Source organism: Narcine bancroftii, chromosome 2 (genome assembly GCF_036971445.1).
Source record: "Narcine bancroftii isolate sNarBan1 chromosome 2, sNarBan1.hap1, whole genome shotgun sequence".
Taxonomy (NCBI): domain Eukaryota; kingdom Metazoa; phylum Chordata; class Chondrichthyes; order Torpediniformes; family Narcinidae; genus Narcine; species Narcine bancroftii.
Genome location: NC_091470.1, coordinates 189,000,942 through 189,024,227, shown reverse-complemented (window position 1 = coordinate 189,024,227; position 23,286 = coordinate 189,000,942). Strand labels below are relative to the sequence as shown.

Genomic DNA, 23,286 nt, shown 5'->3' with positions numbered 1-23,286 from the left:
TCTGTTCATCTACATCAGTGGTTCTCAATCTTTGTCTTTCCACTCAAGTAATCCCTATGCCATAAGTTCTCTGTGATTAGTTAGGGATTGCTTAAGGTGGTTTGTGAGTGGGAAGGGAAGGTTGAGAATCACTGCTCGACACCCAATTGTTACTGAAATATTTTGATTGCGAAAAATTGTCATTGGCCCATTTCTTTTGGAGCGATGAAACCGTGCACATAATGAGTCAATGAGGGATGATTAAAACTGTGGTTTTCAAACTTTTTCTTTTTATTCACATCCCACCTTAAACAATCCCTTACTAATCACAGAACACCATGGCACTTAAAGTGGGATGTGAGTGGAAAGAAAAAGGTTGAGAACCACTGGTCTACACTCTTAAGAAACAGACCATTAACTCTGTCCTCAGGCTTCTGGTTAATCACAAAATTCCTTGTTTTGTGTCAGCAGTTATGCGTCCAAATATTGCCCATAAATTATATTCTAAGAAAATATAAATAAACTAGTCCATGAGGAAGAGAAAAGGTGAGGCAGTGTCTTAGGTTAATTGTCCCTTCAGGGATCTGATGGCGGAGGGGACGAAGCTGTTTTTGTACCACTAATTGTTCGTCTTCAGGCTCCTGTACCTCCTTCCTGATGGTTTCAGTGTGAAGAGGGCATGGCATGGGTGATGGGTGGTGGGGGTGGGGGGGAGGGAGTGGTGTCCTTGAATTATAGAAGCTGCTTTCTTGAGGCACTGCCTCTTGCAGATGTCCTCGATGGAGTGGAGATTGGTGCCCATGATGGTGCTGGCCGAGTTCAATGGTCAGAAAGCTCTCCACGGTCTGTCTATAGAAATCTGTGGGGGTCTTTGGTGACATACCAAATCTCCTCGAGCTCCTCACGAAGTGTAGCCGCTGGTGAGCCTTTCTCGTGATTGCAGGACAAATCTTCAGAGATGTTGAATTTGAAGCTTTTAACTCTTTCCACTGCAGACCTCTCAATGTGGGCTGCTTCATGTTCACCTGATTTCCCCCTCCTGAAGTCAGTCATTTCCTTAGTTTTGATAACGTTGACTGCAAGGTTTTTATTTTGACACCACTCTATCTCACTCCTGTTTGCTTCCTCATTGCCGTGACATACATTGAACATGGAAATCCACAGCACAATACAGGCCCTTCAGCCCACAGCTGACCTCAGAATCTACTCTAACAACTATCTCGGATTCCCATGAAGAACAAGGGGAGATTTGATAGAGGTGAATAAAAATTATGAGTGGGATAGACAGAGCAAATGCAAGTAGGCTTTTTCCCACTGAGGGCCGGTACAAACCAGAGGACATGGGTTAAGGGTAAAAGGGGAAAAGTTTAGGGGGAACTTCTTCACATAGGAAGTGGCGCTACCAGCTTAAGTGGTGAATCCGGGCTCGATTTTGACATTTAAGAAAAATTTGGATGGGTACATGGATGGGAGGGGTATGGAATGATTGGGACTAGGCAGACTAGAAGGGCCAAAGTGCCTGTTTCTGTGCTATAATCTTGTATGGTTGTAGTAGCCCTTACCTCAGATCCAGGCTTCTTCCTGTGCACCTCTTCCCCCTTCCAAAGCCCCCTCATCCTCCCTGTAATGCAGCAGAGAACAGCTCAGCCTGCCTGGTCTCTCTCTATAATGACATCCCTCCATCCCAGACAACATCCTGGTAATTCTCTTCTGTTCTCTCTCTACTGTTCCCACATCTTTCTGGGCGAGGACCAGACGGAGTGTCAGACTTCCAATGGAGTCAGTCTAATGTGACAAAATGATACAACGTGGAAATCTACTGCATGGCACAGGTCCTTCGGCACACAGTGTTGTACCGACATAATAATAACCTCCTCTAACAACCCCACTACAAAACCCTCCATTTTTTTCAGTTCAACGTACCTTTCTAATGGTCTCCTGAAAGATCTTATTGTGCCATGCACCCACCCCACTCTGCGTGAAGATCTTTTCTCTTACAACCTCTGCATTTACTCCAAAGTCTCTTGAAACTGTGCTCTCTTATGTTAGCCATTTCAGCCCCGGGGACAAATTCTCTGGTCATCCACATGAACAATACCCCTCATCATCTTGTGCACCTCTAGTAGGTCACGACATGGACGAAGGTCATCCCAGGCCAAAAATATACTCGACAAACTGGTTTCTCTTTGCTTCAGATCCCAAGTCCTTCTGCCCGGCAGCAGGCCTGCCATCACGCAGAGTCATGAAACTTGCCATGTTTATCCATGTGTCCTTTCTCCTCATTACCTAGGGTGAAGGCGTTCTGAAGACTGAAGAGAAAAGCATAATGATCAACCCAAAGGGTGAGATGAGATTATATTTAGAAGCCATTGTCTGATTTTTCCCAGCAGAAATGTGTCTTCCTCTATGGTAAACAATCAGGGGAATTGACCCTACATTGAATGGGTCAGCAAATTGTTCAGTGAGACGGAGAGTCTGCAGAGAGATATGGATAGGTTAAGTGAGTGAGCAAGGGTCTGGCAGATGGAGGACGAAGTTGGTAAATGTGAGGTTATCTACTTTGGAAGGAAAAATGGAAGATCAGAATATTATGGTAAGCGACTACAGCGTGCTGCCGGGCAGAAGGACTCGGGAGTGTTCGTGCACGAATCGCAAAAGGTCGGTTTGCAGGGGTAGCAGGCTGTTAGGAAGGCAAATGGAACGTTGGCCTTCATGGCCGGAGGGATTAAATTTATGAGCAAGCAGGTTCTGCAACTGTACAAGGTCCTGGTGAGGCTGCACCTGGAGAACTGATCTCCTTACTTGAGGAGGGCCAAATGAACTTTGGAAGGGGTGCAGAGGGGGTTCACCAGGTTGATTCCAGAGATGAGGGGGTTGGACTACGAGAAGAGATTGAGTCATCTGCGACTGGACTCACTGGAATTTAGAAGAATGAGAGGGGAAGGGAAGGTTGAGAATCACTGCTCTCGATCCAATTGTTACTGAAATATTTTGCTTAAGAAAAATTGTCATTGGCCCATTTCCTTTGGAATCCTGAAACTGTGCACATAACGAGTCAATTAAAACAGTGGTTCTCAATCTTTTTTCTTTCCACTCACATCCCACTTTAAGTAACCCTATACCATTAGTGCTCTGTGATTAGTAAGGGATTGCTTAAGGTAGGATGTGGGTGGAAAGAAAAAGTTTGATTGTACCTAATTGACTCATTATGTGCACGGTTTCATCACTCCAAAGGAAATGGGCCAATCACAATTTTTCTCAACCAAAATATTTCAGTAACAATTGGGTCTAGAACAGTAGTTCTCAACATTCCCTTCCCACTCACATCTTACCTTAACCAATCCCTTACTAATTACAGAGCACCCGATGGCCTAGAGATTGCTTAAAGTGGGATGTGAGTGGAAAGAAAAATGTTGAGAACCAATGCTATAGCACCATGTAAAATTATAAAAGGCCCAGATAGGATAAAGGTAGGTAAGATGTTTCCACTGGTGGGGTGTGGCACTGTCAATTAGACCTGACAGACCAGAAGTCGAGATTAATAGGGTTTAATCACCATAAACTTACAGGCATATCTTGCATGCTGTTGGCTCGATTCCAAGGCAGCACTGAGGGAGGGGGATTGGGCAATACTGCCTTTATATGGAATCCTGAGGGGAGGAGTTACAGTATCAGGGGCGGGGCAACAGGTACAATGCATGCAATACCGTGTTCCACCACATGGGGAAATGAGAACCGGGGACATAACCTCAAGATCCAGGGTAGTAGGATGGAGATGCTTTTCCCAGAGTGAGGGGGAGGGGCAGTGCGAATGTGTGGAATTTGCTGCCCACTGAGGCAGTGAGTGAAGGCAACCTCAGTAAATATATTTAAGACTGTATTGGCTAGATTTCTACATAGTAGGGGAATGAAGGGATATGGGGAAAAGGCAGGAAGGTGGAGACAAGCCCATCATCAGATCAGCCACGGAATGGCTGAGCAGGCTGGATGGGCTGAGTGGCCGACTCCTGCTCCAGTTTCTTGTGTTCCTATAAATCAGATCCAGGTTTATCGTCATGAACACGTAGCACAAAATGTGTTGTTTTGCAGCAGCAGTGTTGCCCATTACAAGTGTAAACATTACATTTCATAATTTTAAAGATGTTGATGAATAGGGCGAAAGAAAGGAGAAAGCGAGGTCGTTTCTGGGGGCCGTTGTCCTTTCAGAAATCTGGTGGCGGATGGGAAGAAGTTGTTTTTGTACCGCTGGGTGTTCGTCTTCAGGCTCCTGACCCTCCTTCCTAATGGGAGCAGCGAGCATGGCTTGGGTGGTGGGGGTCCTTGAGGATAGAGCCTGCTTTGTTGGGATGTCTTCGATGGAGGGAAAACTGATGCCGACGACGGCGCACGCCCAGTTACACAACTCTCTGGAGCCCGTTCCTGTGGTGAGCATTAGCACCTCCATACCAGACAGTGGGTACACCTGTCGAAATTTCATGAGCCTTTAGTGATAAACTGAATCTCCTCAATCCCCCTCACTGCATTAAGTGCAGTCTCCGGTGAGCCTTCTTCGTGATTGAATTGGCATGAAAATTGACAGGTCAGGGCTCCGTATCTCATTCCAGAGAGAGCTCTGGATGCATTAAACAAGGCCTACTCCTTTGACGAGGAAACAGGCCTTTCGGCCCATCAAATGCATGCTGACCGTCAAGCACCCAGTTACCCCAATCCAAATTACCAGCATATTGTTCATTAAATGAGATGTACAGCATGGTAACAGGCCTTTCTGGCCCAGGAGGAAGTGCCGCCCAAATACTCAATGAACCTAAAACCTTCCCCTCTTCTCCCCGCCCAACCCTCTCCCCCGGTCTGCTTTTAGAGGGTGGGAGGAACCCAGAGCGCCCGAAGGAAACCCACGCATATGCAGGGAGAATGTACAAACTCCTTGAAAACAGTGCCGGATTTGACCCCGGGTGGCTGGTGATGTAGCAGTGTCATGTTAACCATGTGGCTCTGCAGTGGATTGCCACAGAATGCAATCTAGATTCTTGTTTGTTATTGGTCCAATTGTTCTTTTAAGAGTTGTATTTTCATTGCTCTATTTTATTTCTAATCAGGGAGACGTTCGTATCAGATCCTTGAAGAAGTGCCAGGAAACATGGTTCCGGACACCCCTGCCTACCTTTACATTCGGGCAAGAGGTAAACAAGACTTCAGTGACAGAGGAGACGAAGTCAGGTGAAACATTCTCCAACGATTATCGATAGACCTTTCAATATGATGGAGCCTTCGCCTCTGCCCTCCACCCCCCATTGGTAGAGTGAACTCAGTGTTATTCCCCTTGGAGCAGCAGAGAACAAGGGATGACCTGGTAAAGACAGATGCTGTTTTTTTCCCCCATCAGGGCTAAAACAGCGAACGCAATGGGGCATAGTTTTAAGGTGCTTGGGAGTTGGCATGGAGGTGGGGAGGGGGTGCAGGAAAGTAGTTGTGGATAGTCTGGAGGGTTGCCAGAGGATGCAGAGCTGGGCTGAGAAGTGGCAGATGAAGTTTAGCCCAGAAGAGTGTGAGGCGGTTCATTTCACTCGGTCAGCGGGGACGAACTAAGAGACCTTGGGATCTGAGTCCACAGGACACTCAAGCCCAACTGCACAAGGTGATGCTGCTGTTAAGATGGCATATGCTGCGTTTGCCTTCGTTAACCGTGGGATCATGTTCAAGAGCCGTGAGGTAAAGTGACTGTTGTGTAAAACCTTGGTTGGACCCCACGTGGAATATTGCGCTCAGTTCTGGTCACCTCACTGAAGGAAGGAAGTGGATGCCATAGGGAAGGTGCAGTGGAGATCAACAAGGGTGTGGTGTGGATTGGAGCACGTTTCATATGAGGATAGATTGAGTGAACTCGGTCTTCTCTACTCGGATGGGTGACCTGATACAAGATGTTGAGAGGCATTGATCGTCTGGACAGCCAGAGGGGATTTTCCCCAGGACTAAAATGGCTAACACGAGGGGGTGTCATTTTGAGGTGCTTTGGAGTAAATACGGAGGGGGTGTGTGTACAAAGAGGGGGTGGGTGCATGGAATCTGCTTCCGGCAACAGTGGAGGCAGGGACAATAGGATGTGTTAAGAGGCAATTAGATATGCACACGGAGCTGAGAAAAATGGAGGTTTATGCAGTGGGGGAAATTCTAGACAGTTGTTAGAGTAGGTCATTAGGCCGGCACCACACTATGGGCTGAAGGGCCTAAACTGCACTGTAGGTTAGGGTTCCTCTGTTCTATGTGGGGCTCATGCCCAAAACGTCGGTCATGTAGCATCACTGCCTATGGATGCTGAGCTCCTCCGGCATAGCTGTGCGTTTTTTACGATCTGGGTCAGCTACCTCCCTTCAAAGTTACCGCAAATCAAACCACTGTGTGCAGGAGTGAGGGCATTATGTTGAAGTTGTACAAGACATTGGTCAGGCCAGATTTGGAGTATTGCATGCAGTTTTGGTCACCACTGGGAAGGATATCAATAAGATAGGTCGAGAAAATTTACAAGGATGTTGCCAGGAACTGAGTTGCAGGGATAAATTAAACAGGTTCAGACTTTATTCCCCGGGCCATCAGAGAACGAGGGGGGGGGGGGTGGTTTAGATAGAGGCATACAAAATTATGAAGAATGAGAAGTGATCTTATTGAAACTGAGGGGGCTGGAGAGGGCGGACGTTGAGATGTTCCGGCCAGCGGGAGAGTCTCCAACCAGAGGGGACATTGGAGGTGGCCATGTCAATTTTACCTCAGCTGTTCGTGCACCTGGAAGGCAGTGTCAAAGATGCATTTTGTGCATTGTCCTGTTCGTGACATTTACTCTTGATTCCCGTTGTGGCCTCTTCTACGTCAAAGAGACTGGACACAGACTGGGAGATCGCTTCACTGAGCACCTCCACATCAGTGACAGGGATCTTCCAGTGACCGACTATTTTAATTCTGCACCCCACCCCCGCACTGGCATGTCTGTCCACAGCCTTGTGCACCGCCAAATCGAGGTCACCCATAAATTGGAGGAACAACACCTGATATTCCATCTGGGCACTCTCCAACCGGATGGCATTAACATCGGTTTCCGCTAGCCCACTCCCCATTCCCCCTCTCTTCTCCGTCCCTCTGTCTCCAGCTCGCCACCCCCTTCCATCTCCATTCACAGAGCCATCCCTCCTCGCCCGGTTGGCTGGTGTGGCCTCCCTCCCTCATCCATTTATTATCTCCGGCCTGTGGGCTCCCATTGCCCCTCCCTCCCACCATTTTGTTCAGGCGCCTGCCGACATTTTGATGAAGGCCTCAAACCTGAAACTCTGGTTGTGTATCTTTGCCATATAAAGGGCGCTGTTTGACCCTGCTGAGTTTCTCTAATGTTGTGTTTTTACTTCAATCACGGTGGCGGCAGATGTTCGTGTTATATTTCTTCCCACAGGCTGCGAGATTAATGCGGAATATTCCAGCACAGTACAGGCCCTTCATGATGTTGTGCCAAACTACATAAACCTACTTAACAATATTTGAATTTTTCCCTGCCTCACACCCATTGCAGACCATTGCAACCTACAAGGCGAGGGTGTACACTATAGACAGCCGTGATGCTTCATTACCCGATGAGCTGAAAACCTTCTATGACCCCTTTGAGAAGAAGAACCAAACAGAACCTGCTAGAATCCCGGAAAAGGCTGAGGACCCAGTGATATCTGAGGCTGATGTCAGAACATCATTCAAGAGAGTGAACCCTCACAAGGCGCCAGGCCCCGACGGCATACCTGGCAGGGTACTGAAAATCTGCGCTAACCAACTAGCCGGAGTGTCCATGGACATTTTCAGCCCCTCATTGATTCAGTCAGAGGTTCCCACCTGCTTCAAAAGGGCATGAATCATCCCGGTGCCCGAGGAGGGTCGTGTGAGCTGCTTCAACGACTGCCACCCAGAGGCACTAACGTCTACCGTGAAGCGAGGATGGTCATGGCCAGAATTAACCTGTACCTTGGCAAAAGTGTGGACTTGCTGCAATTCACCTATCGCCACAATCACTCCTCAGTAGATGCAGCATCGCTGGCTCTCCACTCAGCTCTGGATCACCTCGAAAACAGCAATTCAAACAAACAGCCGCTCTTCACCGACTAGAGTCCAGTCTTCAATACCATTATTCCCTTAGTGCTGGTCAAGAAGCTACAAACTCCAGGCCTCTGTACCCCATCTCGGCAACTGGATCCCTGACTTTCTCATCGGAAGACCGCAGTCCGTATGAATTGGAAACAATGTCTCCTCCTCACTGATCATCAACACAGACGGACCCCAAGGATGTGTGCTGACCCCACTGTTCTTCTCGTTATACACCCATGAATGTGTGGCCAGGCACAATTCCTATGCTATCTACGTTTCCCAATGAAATCACAATTAGTGGCAGAATCACAAACAGCAATGAGAAAGCGTACAGGATGGAGATAGATCAGCTCGTTGAAGGGTGTAACAACAACAAACTTGTGCTCAACGTCAGCAAAACCAAGAAGATGATTGTGGATTTCAGGAGGAAGTCAGGGGAATATGACTCAGTCCTCATCGCGGGCTCAGTAGTGGAGAGGGCCAAGATCCTGGGGGTCAACATCTCCGAGGATCTATACTGGAGCCTCCACATTGATGTAATCACAAAGAGGCTCGCAGCAGTAATACTTTGTGAGGTGCTCAAGGAGATTCGTTATGTCATCGAACACTTTCATAAACTTCTACAGGTGGACCGTGGAGAGCACTCTGGCTGGTGGCATTATTGCCTGGTATGACTCCCAGGGCAAGAAAAAAACTCCAGAGGGTTATTAACGTAGCCTGCGACATCATGGGGCCAGACTTCACTCCATCGAGGACGTCTACACAAGGCAGTATTTTAAAAAAGCCGCCTCTATCCTCAAAGACCTTCACTCTACTACCATCGGGAAAAAGGTCCGCGACCTTTAATACGAGCAGTTAGCGGCACAAGGACTGCTTCTTCCCCGCCGCCATCAGATTCCCGAATGATCAATGAACCTGCCTTACTTTTCGTGCACTATTAATTTTATTTTTTTAATAGTAATGTTGTAAGATGGTTATAATATGAATGTTTGCACTGTGACGCTGCCACAAAACCCCGAATTTCATGACTTGATTCTGGTGTTTCACACGTCTGTGGCTTTGCTCTCCCATCTATGACACTAACATCCCAGCTCATACTCAAAGGGCTTCTCTTCCAGGAGAGGTGATGGGAGAAATGGTGCAAAACAGCTTGGATCCGAAGGGAATCGACAAGCTCATCCGATTGCCAATTGGCTGTGCGGAGCAGACATCCTTCCTCATGGCGCCCATGGTGTTTGCCATCAACTACCTGGACAAGAGTGAGCAGTGGCTCTCCCTGGGAGCTGAGCGGAAGGACGAAGCCTTACAACACATTGAGTCAGGTAGAGACCACGCAACGACATTGAAATGTCTAACTTTTAAATTAAATTTAGACCTACAGCATAGTAACAGGGCATTTCGGCCCTCAAGTCTGTGCCGCCCCATTAACCTACAATCACCCCCGGTGAGCTTCAAAGGGAAGGAGGAAACCAGAGCCTTCAGGGAAAACCCACGTAGACACGGGGAGAACGTACAAATTCCTTACAGACACCTCGAGTTTCGATCCCTGGTTCCAATCGCTGGTGCTGTAATGGCGTTGTGCTAACCACCTCGTCAACTGTGCCGCTCTCCGTGTTACACACACTGGATTACAACCGCAAACATTGGTTTTGAGTGTTACGCGGGGAGGTCAAGGAGCAGGTCGTGCAATGATTTAGTGATCCAGCAGGGTAACAGGGCCATCCAACCGGCACGGCTCAAATTAACCCACAAACCCCGTCTGACTGGAGGGTGGGAGGAAACTGGAGACCCCCAGAGGAAACCCACGCAGGTCACAGGGAGAACATGCAAGCTCCTTACATTCAGTGCCATGTTAATTGTGCAAATGTGCAAAGAAATTGACAAATAAATCTGAGAATCGAATACTGTGGTGGGGGAGGGGGGGCGGAGACTGAGAGCAGCAGGAAAGAAACTGTCCTTGAGCCTGGAGATTGGATGGACAACACCTAAAGATCCATCTGGGCACCCTCCAACCAGACGGCATTAACATCAACCACCAGTTTCCGTTCAAAAAAACTCCCCCAATTCTCCCTCTGTCCCCTTACCTCCAGCTCCCCACCCCTTCATTCAGAGGGCTATCCCCTCCCCCCCATAGCCTTTGCTTTTTTTTCCTCTTCTACCTTCCCACCCATTACCTACCTATGGCCTCTTGCCTGTTGGCCTGCACTCCTCCCCCTGCTCCGTCCTCCCTCCTCTCCTCTCCCACCAATTTGTTCAGGCTCCTGTCAGGCTTTGGCTCACCCCTTAGCGAAAGGCTCAGGCACCCGAAACCTTGGGTACCCTTTTACTGCCATGGAGGCTGCATGAGCTGCTGAGTTTCTCCAGTGTGTACACGTGTGACACCGGAGGTGCGCAGATAGTGCCACCAAACGGAATAAAGGCAGAAAATGGCAGAAGCACGTGGCCAGTCATCTGATGAAGCAGTGGTTGCCAAAATCCCCAAACATTAACTAATTTCTCTCTCTCCCGCTGAGGATTTCTGGCCTTTTCACTGGTTTAGTCTCGGGCTTCTGGCATCTGCAGGCATTCTGACTTCCTTCTCCCAACCCTACCCTCCCCCCCAACACCTTTTTTATTTAGGCGCCTGTCTGCTGTTTTGCTCCGACCTTGGTGGAGGGCTCAGGCTGGGGAACGCTGATGATGCATGGCCTGCTGACTTTCTCCAGCACGCTGGCATGTCACACTGCAATTGTCTGCAGGCGTTCCTGTTCAAGCAGGCTAGGATTTTACTCCCTGGAGCCAAGAAGAATGAGGGGAGATTTTATAGAGGGGCCGTATGTTTTGGCGGATAAGACGACACTTGAAGCATCCAAAAAACACCTCAAAAATAGGATCGACCTATAGGCCATATACAAAACAGTGACCTTAAAATTCTACTCAAAAGTGGTTCCATAACCTATCCAGACCCCACCCTATAACACACTTTTAAACTACTGGTGTAATTTTTTTTAAAAGCTGCTGTAGTGCACACAATTTTTATTTTGTACTAAAATCCATTACCAATGTGGTGTTAAACCAATAAAAGAATTGTAAAATTAAACAAAACCATCTCACACAATTTAAAATCCTTGAAAATCACTAGCTTCATCGTCTGAGGCAAAGAACTCGGCAAGCACATCCGGAGTCTTCCTGGTTACACTGTCATCACATGGATCCCCAGGGTGGTTCTGTAACTCCTCCCCAATGAAGGCTGATAGCCCTCATCTCCTCCCTCCACCTGGATCCGGGGGCCAGCAGTGCGTGACGATGTGCCTGACGTTTCAGGTTATTAAAGCCTTTAATCACTTGCTTCACTTGTGGTTGTTGATCGCGCTGAAAGAGTATCTACCCTCCACTGCTGTCACACCTGAAGCAGTCTCGTAGGGACGCTGTCCAACAAAGGGATGGATCGAATATTTATACACTGAAGCAATTTGGGAAAAGGTTACATCGGTCACAAACTCACGTGATCGCAAAGTAAAGCATTACATGTCGGACAAGCAGGAAGTCCCTTCCCCTTTCCCCTCTTCTCCCCTCCCACATAGTCACATCAAGGTTGAGAAACATGCTGTCTAGGACAAAGTGTTCAAACTCAGAAGAAACACCAGGACCCCTTATCTTCCCATATCCCTTCACGCATTTCTGCACTTTCGGTTTTGACTCCCTCCTGAAGTACCACAAGGCTGTTTCAATTAGTGCCATCCCCCATACTGCTTCTAACCTTTCACCTCTTCTTAGACACTGAACAGTTTTGCAGGGTTCTAATATTCTAAGGATTTCTAAGGGACCCGTATCTTGGCTTCATCATCAGCGTCCCACGATAAATCATCCTCTGTTCTATCCATTGCACTGAAGAAGACTGATTAAGATAGAAGCTAGCAACAGACTGAACCATGAATTGCTTTGTGACGGTGATTCACCCACCAGTCAACACCCAGTATTTTTGGTGGGTGGGGTCATCTTATACCACCCCATGACATTCAGTCTGAAATTGGGGTCTCATCTTATCTGAAGGTTGCCTTATCCACCAAAATATAAGGTATTTAAGATTCTGAGGGAGACAGGTAGAGTAAATGTAGGTTGGCTCTTGTATTTGTGAGATACAAACCAGAGGATGTGAGTTAAGGGTGAAAGGGGAAAAGTTTAGTTGGGGGATACATGAAGGGGGAACTTCTTCACACAGAGAGTGGTGGGAGAGTGGAATGAGCTGCAAGCTGAGGTAGTGAGTGCAGGCCCAATTTTAACATTTAAAAAGAATTTGGACAGTTACATGGATGGGAGGTATATGGAAGGCAGGGCACTGGGACGAGGCAAAAAAAGTGGTTTAGCACAGACTAGAAGGGCCAAAGGGGGTCTGAAATGTTCTATGGAATGTGGAGGTCTGCATTTTCAAGCTACTGTTTCTTCTGCTGGCGGGAGTGAGTGCAGTGGTGATGGGGGCAGGGGTGTTGGCAGGGAGAGGAAAGGGTGACCGAGGTGGAACAGGTCCTTTAACTATGTCAGCAGCTTCCCCAAGACGGGGGAGGTATGGACAGAGTCGCTGGTTTTATTGCACTGCTCTGAAAAGAACGATCAGTTCTTTCACCAAAATAAAATCCTGATTCCGTTCTGCTACATTCAAATTTCACTCCAACAAAACTCTGCAGGGCACCACGATTAGTGCAGTGCTGTTACAGCTTGAATTCTGGATATCAGGGGTTTCACCGTATATGGATTTCAGTAAGACATTTGATAAAGTTCCCCATACAAGGTTCATTCAGAAGCTAAGGAGGCATGGGATCCAACAGAGCCTTGCTTTGTAGACAAAGAATTGGTTTGCCCAGAGAAAGCAGAGGGTGGCAGTCGATGGTTTGGATTCTGCATGGTGGGTGAGTGGTGTTCTGCCGGGAACCCCTCCTCTGTGTGATTATTAGCGATGACCTGGATGGCAATGTGAAAGGGCAGGTTAATAGGTTTCAGATGGCATGAAGGTCGGTGGTGTTGTGGATGGTCTGGAGGTTATAAAAGGACATTGATAGGATGCAGAGCTGGGCTGAGAAGTGGCAGATGGAGTTTAACCTAGAAAAGTGTGAAATGGTTCTGTTACGAGCCCCAGAGGACCCCGAATCCCAGCAGCAATAGATATTCACCAAGACAAATGGTTACTTAAACAAAAGTTGCTTTTAATTATCTTTAAACATGAAGACAGGATCAAACTTTAACTTATTACTATTGACTTAACTAACCCCCTTCTAATACAACTTATGTAAGTTTTGAAAAGTTATTTAATTCACAGTCCAATCTCACTTCTCATTCCTTCAAGTTCACTGTTTGCAGGCAATTCTTACACTGTGCACAGAGTTTAACATTTATGAAGTTCAACAGGCTTTGGTGCTTTAAAGGTAAATGGTTATCACACAGGAAAGTTCTTGTCGGTTTTCAGAGAGAGATTTGTTGTTCACTGGACACCCACAACTGATTCCTTGTAACCAGCCACTTTAATGTCTTGCTGAAGAAACTTGCCCCATCAGAATTCTCCAGATGATTATCTTTTTCTTTCATGTCACCAAAGAGTTCCTTTTTGTTTCCCTTATTCCAAGCGAAACATTAGGTAGCCAGTCCTCTCCTCTTGCATGAACCACAAGGGCTTTGACCAGCCTGAACTAAACACTCACAACCCATCTTCCACATGGGGTTTTCCACAAGCTTGCCAGCTTGTCCTGTTACACACCCAGCTGCTGCTGCTGACTGTGGAACTGCAGAACTAAATTCTCTCTCTCTCTCTCTCTCTCACTCACGCACACACACACACACACACACACACACACACACACACACACACACACACACACACACACACACACACACACACTACATTCTCTCTTTCTCAGAGAAAAGCCTGTTTTTCTCTCTCTGTTTGCAAAACCACATAACCCTCCTATAACAGCAAGTTCCACTCCAGACAGAATGTGGCTCCGACGAGTTCTTTCATCTGTTGCCTTTCTGAAAACAACAATCCATTAGAGAAGTCTCTTGGGCACTCTCCAAAGCTTTTACAAAGGCTCTTGAACCTGGCCTGCCTAGCATGAGCAGAGCTCCAGTATTTTAAATAGGATCTGTTTTAAAGTGTTTGTATGTGACCTACACTAACAAACCTTTCCCAATTTGAAGGCAGAATACAGTTTTAATTTGTGGATTCTGAGCAGTGTGGACAAACTGACATAAATTGGAGTTCATGTCCACAGGATGTGCAAAGCTGCTGCACAGGTTGATAGTGTTGTTAAGATGGCTTATACTGTGCTGATTTGATTAACCATGGGATTGAGTTCCAAAAGCCGTGAGGTAATGACACAGCAGTGTAAGACCTTGGTTGGATCTCACTTGGAATATTGTGTTCAGTTCTGGTCACTTCACCACAGGAAGGATGTGAATGCGATAGAGAGGGTGCAGAGGAGATTCACAAGGATGTTGCCTAGATTGGAGAATGGGTTGAGTGATCTTGGTCTTTTCTCATTGGAGTGACAGAGGATGAGGGATGACCTGGTGGAGGCAGGTGAGATGATGAGAGGCATTGATCAAGTGGATGGCCAGGGGGTTTTTACTCAGGGGTGAATGGCTAACACAAGAGGAATTCATTTTAAGATGCTTTGGAGTAAGTATGGGATGGGGGAGTAAGAGGTAGGGTCTTGCAGAGAGGGGAGGGTGCATGGAATGCACTACTAGCCATGTGCAGGGAACTGAGGAAAATGGAAGGTTATGGAGTGGGGAGATTTTAAGCCATTATTAGAGTAGGTTGTTAGGTCAGCACAACTCTGTGGGCTGAAGGGCCTGGACTGTGCATTGTTCGCAGTGAGCACCCTGGAGGGGATTGGGTACACACCAGGGAAGAATGTAGGTCGGGATCGAACTCAGGTCTCCAGGGCGGCACGATCAGCCAAGCAGTTAGTGCAATGCTGTGGCAGTGCCAGTGACTGGGACGAGGGGTTCGAATCCCATACTGGCTGTAAAGAATCAGCACGTTCTCCCTGTGTTCTGCGTGAGTTTCCTCTGGGTGCTCCCATCCTATGAAATGTACTGGGGGGGGTGGTAGGTGAATTGCGTGTAATTGGGCAGCACGGACTCATGGGCAAAAAGGACCTGTTACCATGTTGTATGGCTAACTTAAAAAATAAGTAATTGTGAGTCAGCCACCACTAAAATTCATGTGGGGCTGGGAGAGGAAGAGTCTAGAGGGGCCGAATGGACTGTTTCCTGTGCTGTAGCATTCTATGGGAGGGTGCAGAAGTCTAAAGGTGTGGGTGGAAGAGGTCTGGGAGCAGACAGTGAGGGTGGGGGAGGGGTGTTGAGAAGCAGAGGGAGGTGAAAGAGAACAAGGCGGGCAGAAGGGCGGGTAAGGAGGGTCGAGATGCGGGGGTGGGGGTGGGAGACAGGCACGGAGGAAAGGGAAAAATGAGGTGGGGTGAGTGCAGGGAGGGGGCAGGGGAAGGGAGAGAAAAATGAGGGGGGGAGAGTGAGGGGAGGGGGTAGAGGGGGAGGCAGGATAAGGCACCGGGAGAAGGCAGAGAGGAGATGGCAGGAAGAGAGGAGGGAGGAAATGGGAGAGGGAGAAGGAGGAAGAAGGAGGGAAGGTGGTGGCCTCACCCAGGATTAAATTCTTTTCCAGGATAAACTCGACCAAAGATCTCATGAGGGTGAAGTATAGTTGGCATGAGCAAAGATTTGACGTCTGGTAAAAACTCAACGCTGAAGAAACTCAGCAGGTCAAACAGTGCATTTATACAGCAAAGATCATTTTTAATTTTTTTAAGATTTAGACCTACAGCACGGTGTCAAGCCATTTCAGCCCACGAGTCCGTGCCGCCCAATTTACACCCCATTACACCCCCGATACGTTATGAAACCAGAGGACCATGGGGAAAACCCATGCAGACAGGGGAGGATGGACAAACTCCTTACAGACAGCACGGGATTCGAACCCCGGTCCCGATCGCTGGTGCAGTAAAGGTATTGCACTAACCGTTACACCAACCATGCCGCCACATATAAAGATACATAATTGTAATGGAGAGGCAGCATCCACCACCGGGTGGCGCTGCTGCGCTCCTGTTTGGAGGACACACCACCTGCCAGTCAAGGTCAAAGACTCACCCCAGGCCATCAAGGTGACCCTTATTCTTTGGCTTGGCTTCGCGGACGAAGATTTATGGAGGGGGTAAAAAGTCCACGTCAGCTGCAGGCTCGTTTGTGGCTGACAAGTCCGATGCGGGACAGGCAGACACGATTGCAGCGGTTGCAGGGGAAAATTGGTTGGTTGGGGTTGGGTGTTGGGTTTTTCCTCCTTTGCCTTTTGTCAGTGAGGTGGGCTCTGCGGTCTTCTTCAAAGGAGGTTGCTGCCCGCCAAACTGTGAGGCGCCAAGATGCACGGTTTGAGGCGTTATCAGCCCACTGGCGGTGGTCAATGTGGCAGGCACCAAGAGATTTCTTTAGGCAGTCCTTGTACCTTTTCTTTGGTGCACCTCTGTCACGGTGGCCAGTGGAGAGCTCGCCATATAACACGATCTTGGGAAGGCGATGGTCCTCCATTCTGGAGACGTGACCCATCCAGCGCAGCTGGATCTTCAGCAGCGTGGACTCGATGCTGTCGACCTCTGCCATCTCGAGTACTTCGACGTTAGGGATGTAAGTGCTCCAATGGATGTTGAGGATGGAGCGGAGACAACGCTGGTTGAAGCGTTCTAGGAGCCGTAGGTGGTGCCGGTAGAGGACCCATGATTCGGAGCCGAACAGGAGTGTGGGTATGACAACGGCTCTGTATACGCTTATCTTTGTGAGGTTTTTCAGTTGGTTGTTTTTCCAGACTCTTTTGTGTAGTCTTCCAAAGGCGCTATTTGCCTTGGCGAGTCTGTTGTCTATCTCATTGTCGATCCTTGCATCTGATGAAATGGTGCAGCCGAGATAGGTAAACTGGTTGACCGTTTTGAGTTTTGTGTGCCCGATGGAGATGTGGGGGGGCTGGTAATCATGGTGGGGAGCTGGCTGATGGAGGACCTCAGTTTTCTTCAGGCTGACTTCCAGGCCAAACATTTTGGCAGTTTCCGCAAAGCAGGACGTCAAGCGCTGAAGAGCTGGCTCTGAATGGGCAACTAAAGCGGCATCGTCTGCAAAGAGTAGTTCACGGACAAGTTTCTCTTGTGTCTTGGTGTGAGCTTGCAGGCGCCTCAGATTGAAGAGACTGCCATCCGTGCGGTACCGGATGTAAACAGCGTCTTCATTGTTGGGGTCTTTCATGGCTTGGTTCAGCATCATGCTGAAGAAGATTGAAAAGAGGGTTGGTGCGAGAACACAGCCTTGCTTCACGCCATTGTTAATGGAGAAGGGTTCAGAGAGCTCATTGCTGTATCTGACCCGACCTTGTTGGTTTTCGTGCAGTTGGATAATCATGTTGAGGAACTTTGTGGGACATCCGATGCGCTCTAGTATTTGCCAAAGCCCTTTCCTGCTCACGGTGTCGAAGGCTTTGGTGAGGTCAACAAAGGTGATGTAGAGTCCTTTGTTTTGTTCTCTGCACTTTTCTTGGAGCTGTCTGAGGGCAAAGACCATGTCAGTAGTTCCTCTGTTTGCGCGAAAGCCGCACTGTGATTCTGGGAGAATATTCTCGGCGACACTAGGTATTATTCTATTTAGTAGAATCCTAGCGAAGATTTTGCCTGCAATGGAGAGCAACGTGATTCCCCTGTAGTTTGAGCAGTCTGATTTCTCACCTTTGTTTTTGTACAGGGTGATGATGGTGGCATCACGAAGATCCTGAGGCAGTTTACCTTGGTCCCAACAAAGCTTGAAAAACTCATGCAGTTTGGCATGCAGAGTTTTGCCGCCAGCCTTCCAGACTTCTGGGGGGATTCCATCCATACCTGCTGCTTTGCCACTTTTCAGTTGTTCGATTGCCTTATATGTCTCATCCAGGGTGGGAACCTCATCCAGCTCTAGCCTTAGGGGCTGTTGAGGGAGCTGGAGCAGGGCGGAATCTTGGACTGAGCGGTTGGCACTGAAAAGAGATTGGAAGTGTTCTGACCATCGGTTGAGGATGGAGATCTTGTCGCTGAGGAGGACTTTGCCGTCTGAGCTGCGCAGCGGGCTTTGGACTTGGGGTGAGGGGCCGTACACAGCCTTTAGAGCCTCGTAGAAACCCCTGAAGTCGCCAATGTCCGCGCTGAGCTGGGTTCGTTTGGCGAGGCTAGTCCACCACTCATTTTGGATCTCCCGGAGTTTGCGCTGAAGATGGCTGCATGCGCGACGGAAGGCTTGTTTCTTCTCTGGACAGGACGGCTTTGTAAGGTGAGCCTGGTGGGCAGCTCGCTTCTTTGCCAGCAGCTCCTGGATTTCCTGGCTGTTTTCGTCAAACCAGTCCTTGTTTTTCCTGGAGGAGAAGCCCAGTACCTCTTCAGTGGATTGCAGTATGGTAGTCTTCAACTGATCCCAGAGGGTTTCAGGGGACGGGTCCGTGAGGCGGGTTGCATCGTCGAGCTTTGCTTTGAGGTTTGCCTGGAAGTTTCCTCTCGCTTCGTCTGACTGCAGGTTTCCAACATTGAACCTCTTTCTGGGGGCTTTATTGTTCCTGGGCTTTGGCTTGAAGTGAAGGTTGAGCTTGCAGCGAACCAGCCGGTGGTCAGTGTGGCATTCCGCGCTAGGCATGACCCTGGTGTGGAGCACATCTCGTTTGTCACTTTCTCGCACCAGGATGTAGTCCAGGAGGTGCCAGTCTTTGGATCGGGGATGCATCCAGGTGGTCTTAAGGCTGTCCCTCTGCTGAAAAGGGTGTTTGTAATGACAAGCCGCTGTTCTGCGCAGAGCTCCAACAGGAGACGCCCATTGTCGTTGCACTTGCTGACGCCATGCTTGCCCAGGATTCCTGGCCAGGTTTCTGAGTCTTTGCCGACACGAGCGTTGAAGTCGCCCAGGATGACAACCTTGTCGACTGTAGGGGTGCGTTGGATGAGGTTGCGCAGGTCGGTGTAGAACTTGTCCTTTTCTGCTGGTTCCGCCTGGAGGGTTGGAGCATAGACACTGATGAGGGTGATGTGACGCTTGTTTTGAAGGGGGAGTCGCATGGACATGATTCGGTCCGAGAGGCCTGTCGGAAGGTTTTCGAGTTTGGAGGCAATGAAGCTCTTGACCATGAAGCCTACACCAGATAGGCGTCGTTCATCCAAAGGCTTGCCAGACCAGTAGAGTGTGTAGCCCGCGCCGCGTTCTTGGAGGCTGCCTACATCTGCCAGGCGGACTTCACTGAGAGCGGCTATGTCGATGTCAAGTCTGAGGAGTTCATGTGCAATGAGGGCAGACCGACGTTCAGGTCGGTGGCTGTCAGCCTTGTCTAGCATGGTTCTGATGTTCCAGCATGCTAGCTTGAGTTTGTGAGCATCTTTTGAGGGGGAGGACGTGGAGGGGGAGGACGTGGAGGGGGAGGACGTGGAGGGGGAGGACGTGGACCTGTCCTCGGGCCTGCGCAAAGGAGCTTTTAGGTGGAGTGCAGTGCGCGCAGTACTGGCCCCACCCTTTACACCCATGGTTCGTGTGCCGTGGCCAAGCAAGCTGGGACGTGGCAGCGAGGTCCTTGGGTCGTAGGTTTTATATCGGAGTGGCCTTCTCCTATGCAGGTTTCTTACCCGGGCTGGAGGGGCCTGCCTCCCTTCCTAGGTCGGTCCATACTGCCCGGACCGGGGCCGAGGCCGCCGCAGCTCACCCTGTGCCTGGACTGGGGCCGCCGCCTCCCACTCTCTGCCCAGATCGGGGTCTCCGCCTGCCCCACTCGACCGAGGCCGGGGCCGCCGCCTCCCCCTTGCTCCTGCCCGGATCGAGGCCGCCGCCGTCTACCCTTCGCCCGGACCGGGGCCGGGGCCGCTGCTGCTCTCCCTGTGCCCGGACTGGGGCCGCCGCCTCCAACTCTCTGACCCTTATTATTGGCCCATCTAAATCACCAGGTGCTGCAGTCCAGGCAACCCGCCCAGACTCAGCCCTGACCGTCACCCAGTTGGCCCTGCTGAGCCCCTGCACTTGGCTTTGAGCCAACGGGGTCCAGCCTGCCCTGAATGATTGACCCCCCAGTACTGCCTGCAGAATTATAAAGGACCATGTGCCCCTTTGTTCTGCCTCTTTTGGACTCCTCGTGGCATGTAAGTATCACCTTTCACACTGGGTTGGGGTGAGTCCCAAGGCTAGGTCGCTAGAGCCGTGTCCATACAGGTCAAGGGGTGGGGGCACGTAGTATTACCTGGATCTTGATTGTTGAATGTAATTTCTCCCCCTGTCTCTGTCGGTTCCTCCCTTATTACTGAAGTGTATATTGTGTGTGTGAGTGTGAGAAGCAAAGTTGGGTGCTTCCCCTTACCCTGAGAATACACACAGATACTGGGGCTTACCCAACTTTTTATACATTCCATTTCAGTACAGAGGTACCTTCCCCCTTAACATTCATCTGCCTCCTGGATTGGTTCAGCATTAGGTAATTCTGCCTACGTGTATTCTAACTTCTTATCAGTTTATGTGCCTTTCTGCAAACTTTTTTTTATCAGGAAGTGTCATGTCTTTGTTTTTACTCATTAATCAACCCCTAGGACTTGCTAAATCTATGTATTTGCTATCCTGTTTTTGAAGACCCCTATTTTATTATACTTGCTTAACCCTTCCTCACATTCCATTATCCCTTCACCTTCATTTAACCCATTATAATTCATTCTTAATTAGGATTTGCTTGACTCCTCACATTCCAGGACTTGCTTAATCTATTTACTTACTATCCTGTTTTTGAAGCAGAGATACCCTTGCTGAAGGCCTCAAACCTGAAACATTGATTTTATATCTTTTTCTTTGCTGTATAAAGTACCATGTTTGACCAGCTGAGTTTCTTGTATTTTTACTGTCTGTAGACTTACGTTTTACTGCTCATATTCACAGGCTACGCGAGGATTCTGGAATATAAGAAAGATGATGGTTCCTATGGAACCTGGAAACACCGACCCAGCAGTACGTGGTGAGTTTGCACCGTCTCCAACAGACACATGCATGCCGTGGGACTTGACCTGACTTGTACCCCCAGCAGTCTTTAATAACAGTGAGAGTCCTGGGTCCACTTGGAATATTGTGTGACTCTTGGAGCATAGTTCTGGTCTCCTCATTGCAGCAAGGATGTGGAGAGGTGCCGAGGAGATTGACCAGGATGTGGCCTGGATTGGAGACCGTGTTAAGGTTAACGGAGCCAGGGGCTTGTAGCTTTCAGGTGACAAAAGGTGAGAGGTGCCTTACGATGCACCAAAATTCTTTGTTGCTAAGAGTGGACAGGTACTTTGTGAAAAATAATCAGATATACAGGTGGGGATGCATTTTGACAAACCTATTGTAAGTTGAAAAAATCATGTCGATAAATAATAAAGGTATACCTTGTATAAAACAGATAGCACTGTGTCAGACCCAACACTCATCCCACTCTCCCCCCACAGCCCTTTATCAGTCCCCACACTGATCCCACTGCCCCACTCTCTCCCCACAGCCTGGTATCAGTCCCCACACATATCCCACTACCCCACTCTCTCCCCACAGCCATCAGCCCCAACTGAACCCAACACTGATCCCACTCCCTTCCCACAGCCCTGTATCAGTCCCCACACCGATCCCATTGACCCGCACTCTCACCATAGCCCTGTATCAGACCCCAGACTGATCCACTGCCCCACTCTCTCCCCACAGCCCTATAAATCGCCACACCGATCCAACTGCTCAGCTCTCTCCCCACAGCACTGTATCAGTCCCCGCACTGATCCCACTGCCCCACTCTCTCCCCACAGCCCTGAATGTCCCTACCCTGATCCCTAGTCGGGCAAGGTGAGCGTGTTGGAGCCTGGTCGAGTTAACTCACTAATCACATGTGAAAGCACAAGCTGCTCTCGCACTGTCACCACTGAAGGCGAGACCCCCCCCCCCCCTTAAAATGCCGGGTTGCCGATTAGCCAGAAAAATCATGGTGCGGTGGGAAAGGCACCAGAGGCCAGCATGCCTGGTAAGTTTACCCACTTTCTAGATGGGTTGGCCGTATGAAAGGGGTTTTAGACAGAAAGAAAAATAGAGCATTATGAGGGGTTTAGTCAATTTTTTGTCGGAATATATGCGTGTTGGCACAACATCGAGGGCCTAAGGGCCTGTACTGTGCTGTAATGTGCTATGTTCTGTTACAGCGCCAGCGACCAGGGTTAGAATCCACCACTGCCTGTAAGGAATTTGTATGTTCTCCCCGTCACCTGCGTGGGTTTCCACCAGGTGCCCCGATTTCCTTCCACCCTCCAAAAATGTTTGTAGGTTAACTGTTATATAATAGCAGCACAGGCTCACGGGGCCAGAAGTGGCTATTCCCTTGCTGTACTTATTTCAAAATTTAATTTTTTAAAAATGGCGACCAAGATGAGGCAGCCTCAAATCTGAAGCACGATGGTGTCTCGTGATGGTCCCACTTGATTAAACCTTTCTTTTTCCATTTTCAGGCTGACAGCCTTTATCGTGAAGATACTTTCTATCATTCAGACTTTGGTCCACGTGCAGAGAGAACACATTCAAGAATCCGTCCTGTACCTGCCGAAAAGTCAATTGGACGATGGCCACTTCTTCGACCGTCACCCGGTCTACCATCGCGAGATGCAGGTCACTGGCGCATCCGTCTGCATTCATTGTAGGGTTTCTCCCCCCCCCCCCCCCACTGGCTTCAGCAGGGGCTGAAGTCAGGAAAGACTTTAACCCTTTGGACTCTGCATCCCTGTTCACAGGGACAACCACCAACAAGTGTATGTACTCCGTGTCCGCGTTTTATACCCATCCACCACCTGGTTCGTACTGGAGGTCATTCTGTAGTTTACCCATGGACCCATGAAAGGTTAAAAAGGAGTCCAAAGGGTTAAAATATCCCCCACCCACCTCTCTCCACATTACCAATAGGTGACATTGTGACTCTAATACGTTAAAACCCCTGGTATCCGACATCTATGGTGATTGGTAGATGCTGGATAAGTGAACTTTCCAGTTGCTAATGCTGAGGCGCCCCAATTTTAAACTTACAAATTTCTTACCTATTTTGTTTCCACAATTTTTTTCTGGTTGCCTCAAGTTGCCGGTTGCTTGAATTCTGGATAACAGGGGTTTTACTGTAGTCAACGT

At 48.9% G+C, this 23,286-nt stretch overlaps 1 protein-coding gene across 1 annotated transcript in view; it reads left to right on the top strand.

Moving 5' to 3' along the window:
* Window positions 1–23,286, top strand: part of c4 (complement component 4) — a 150,829-nt gene that overhangs the window by 80,652 nt on the left and 46,891 nt on the right. The window contains exons 22-26 of the mRNA XM_069919655.1: window positions 2,270–2,321; window positions 5,076–5,159; window positions 9,210–9,413; window positions 21,043–21,118; window positions 22,620–22,776. Coding sequence (XP_069775756.1) covers window positions 2,270–2,321; window positions 5,076–5,159; window positions 9,210–9,413; window positions 21,043–21,118; window positions 22,620–22,776 — 573 coding nt within the window. The remainder of the gene's footprint in view (window positions 1–2,269; window positions 2,322–5,075; window positions 5,160–9,209; window positions 9,414–21,042; window positions 21,119–22,619; window positions 22,777–23,286) is intronic.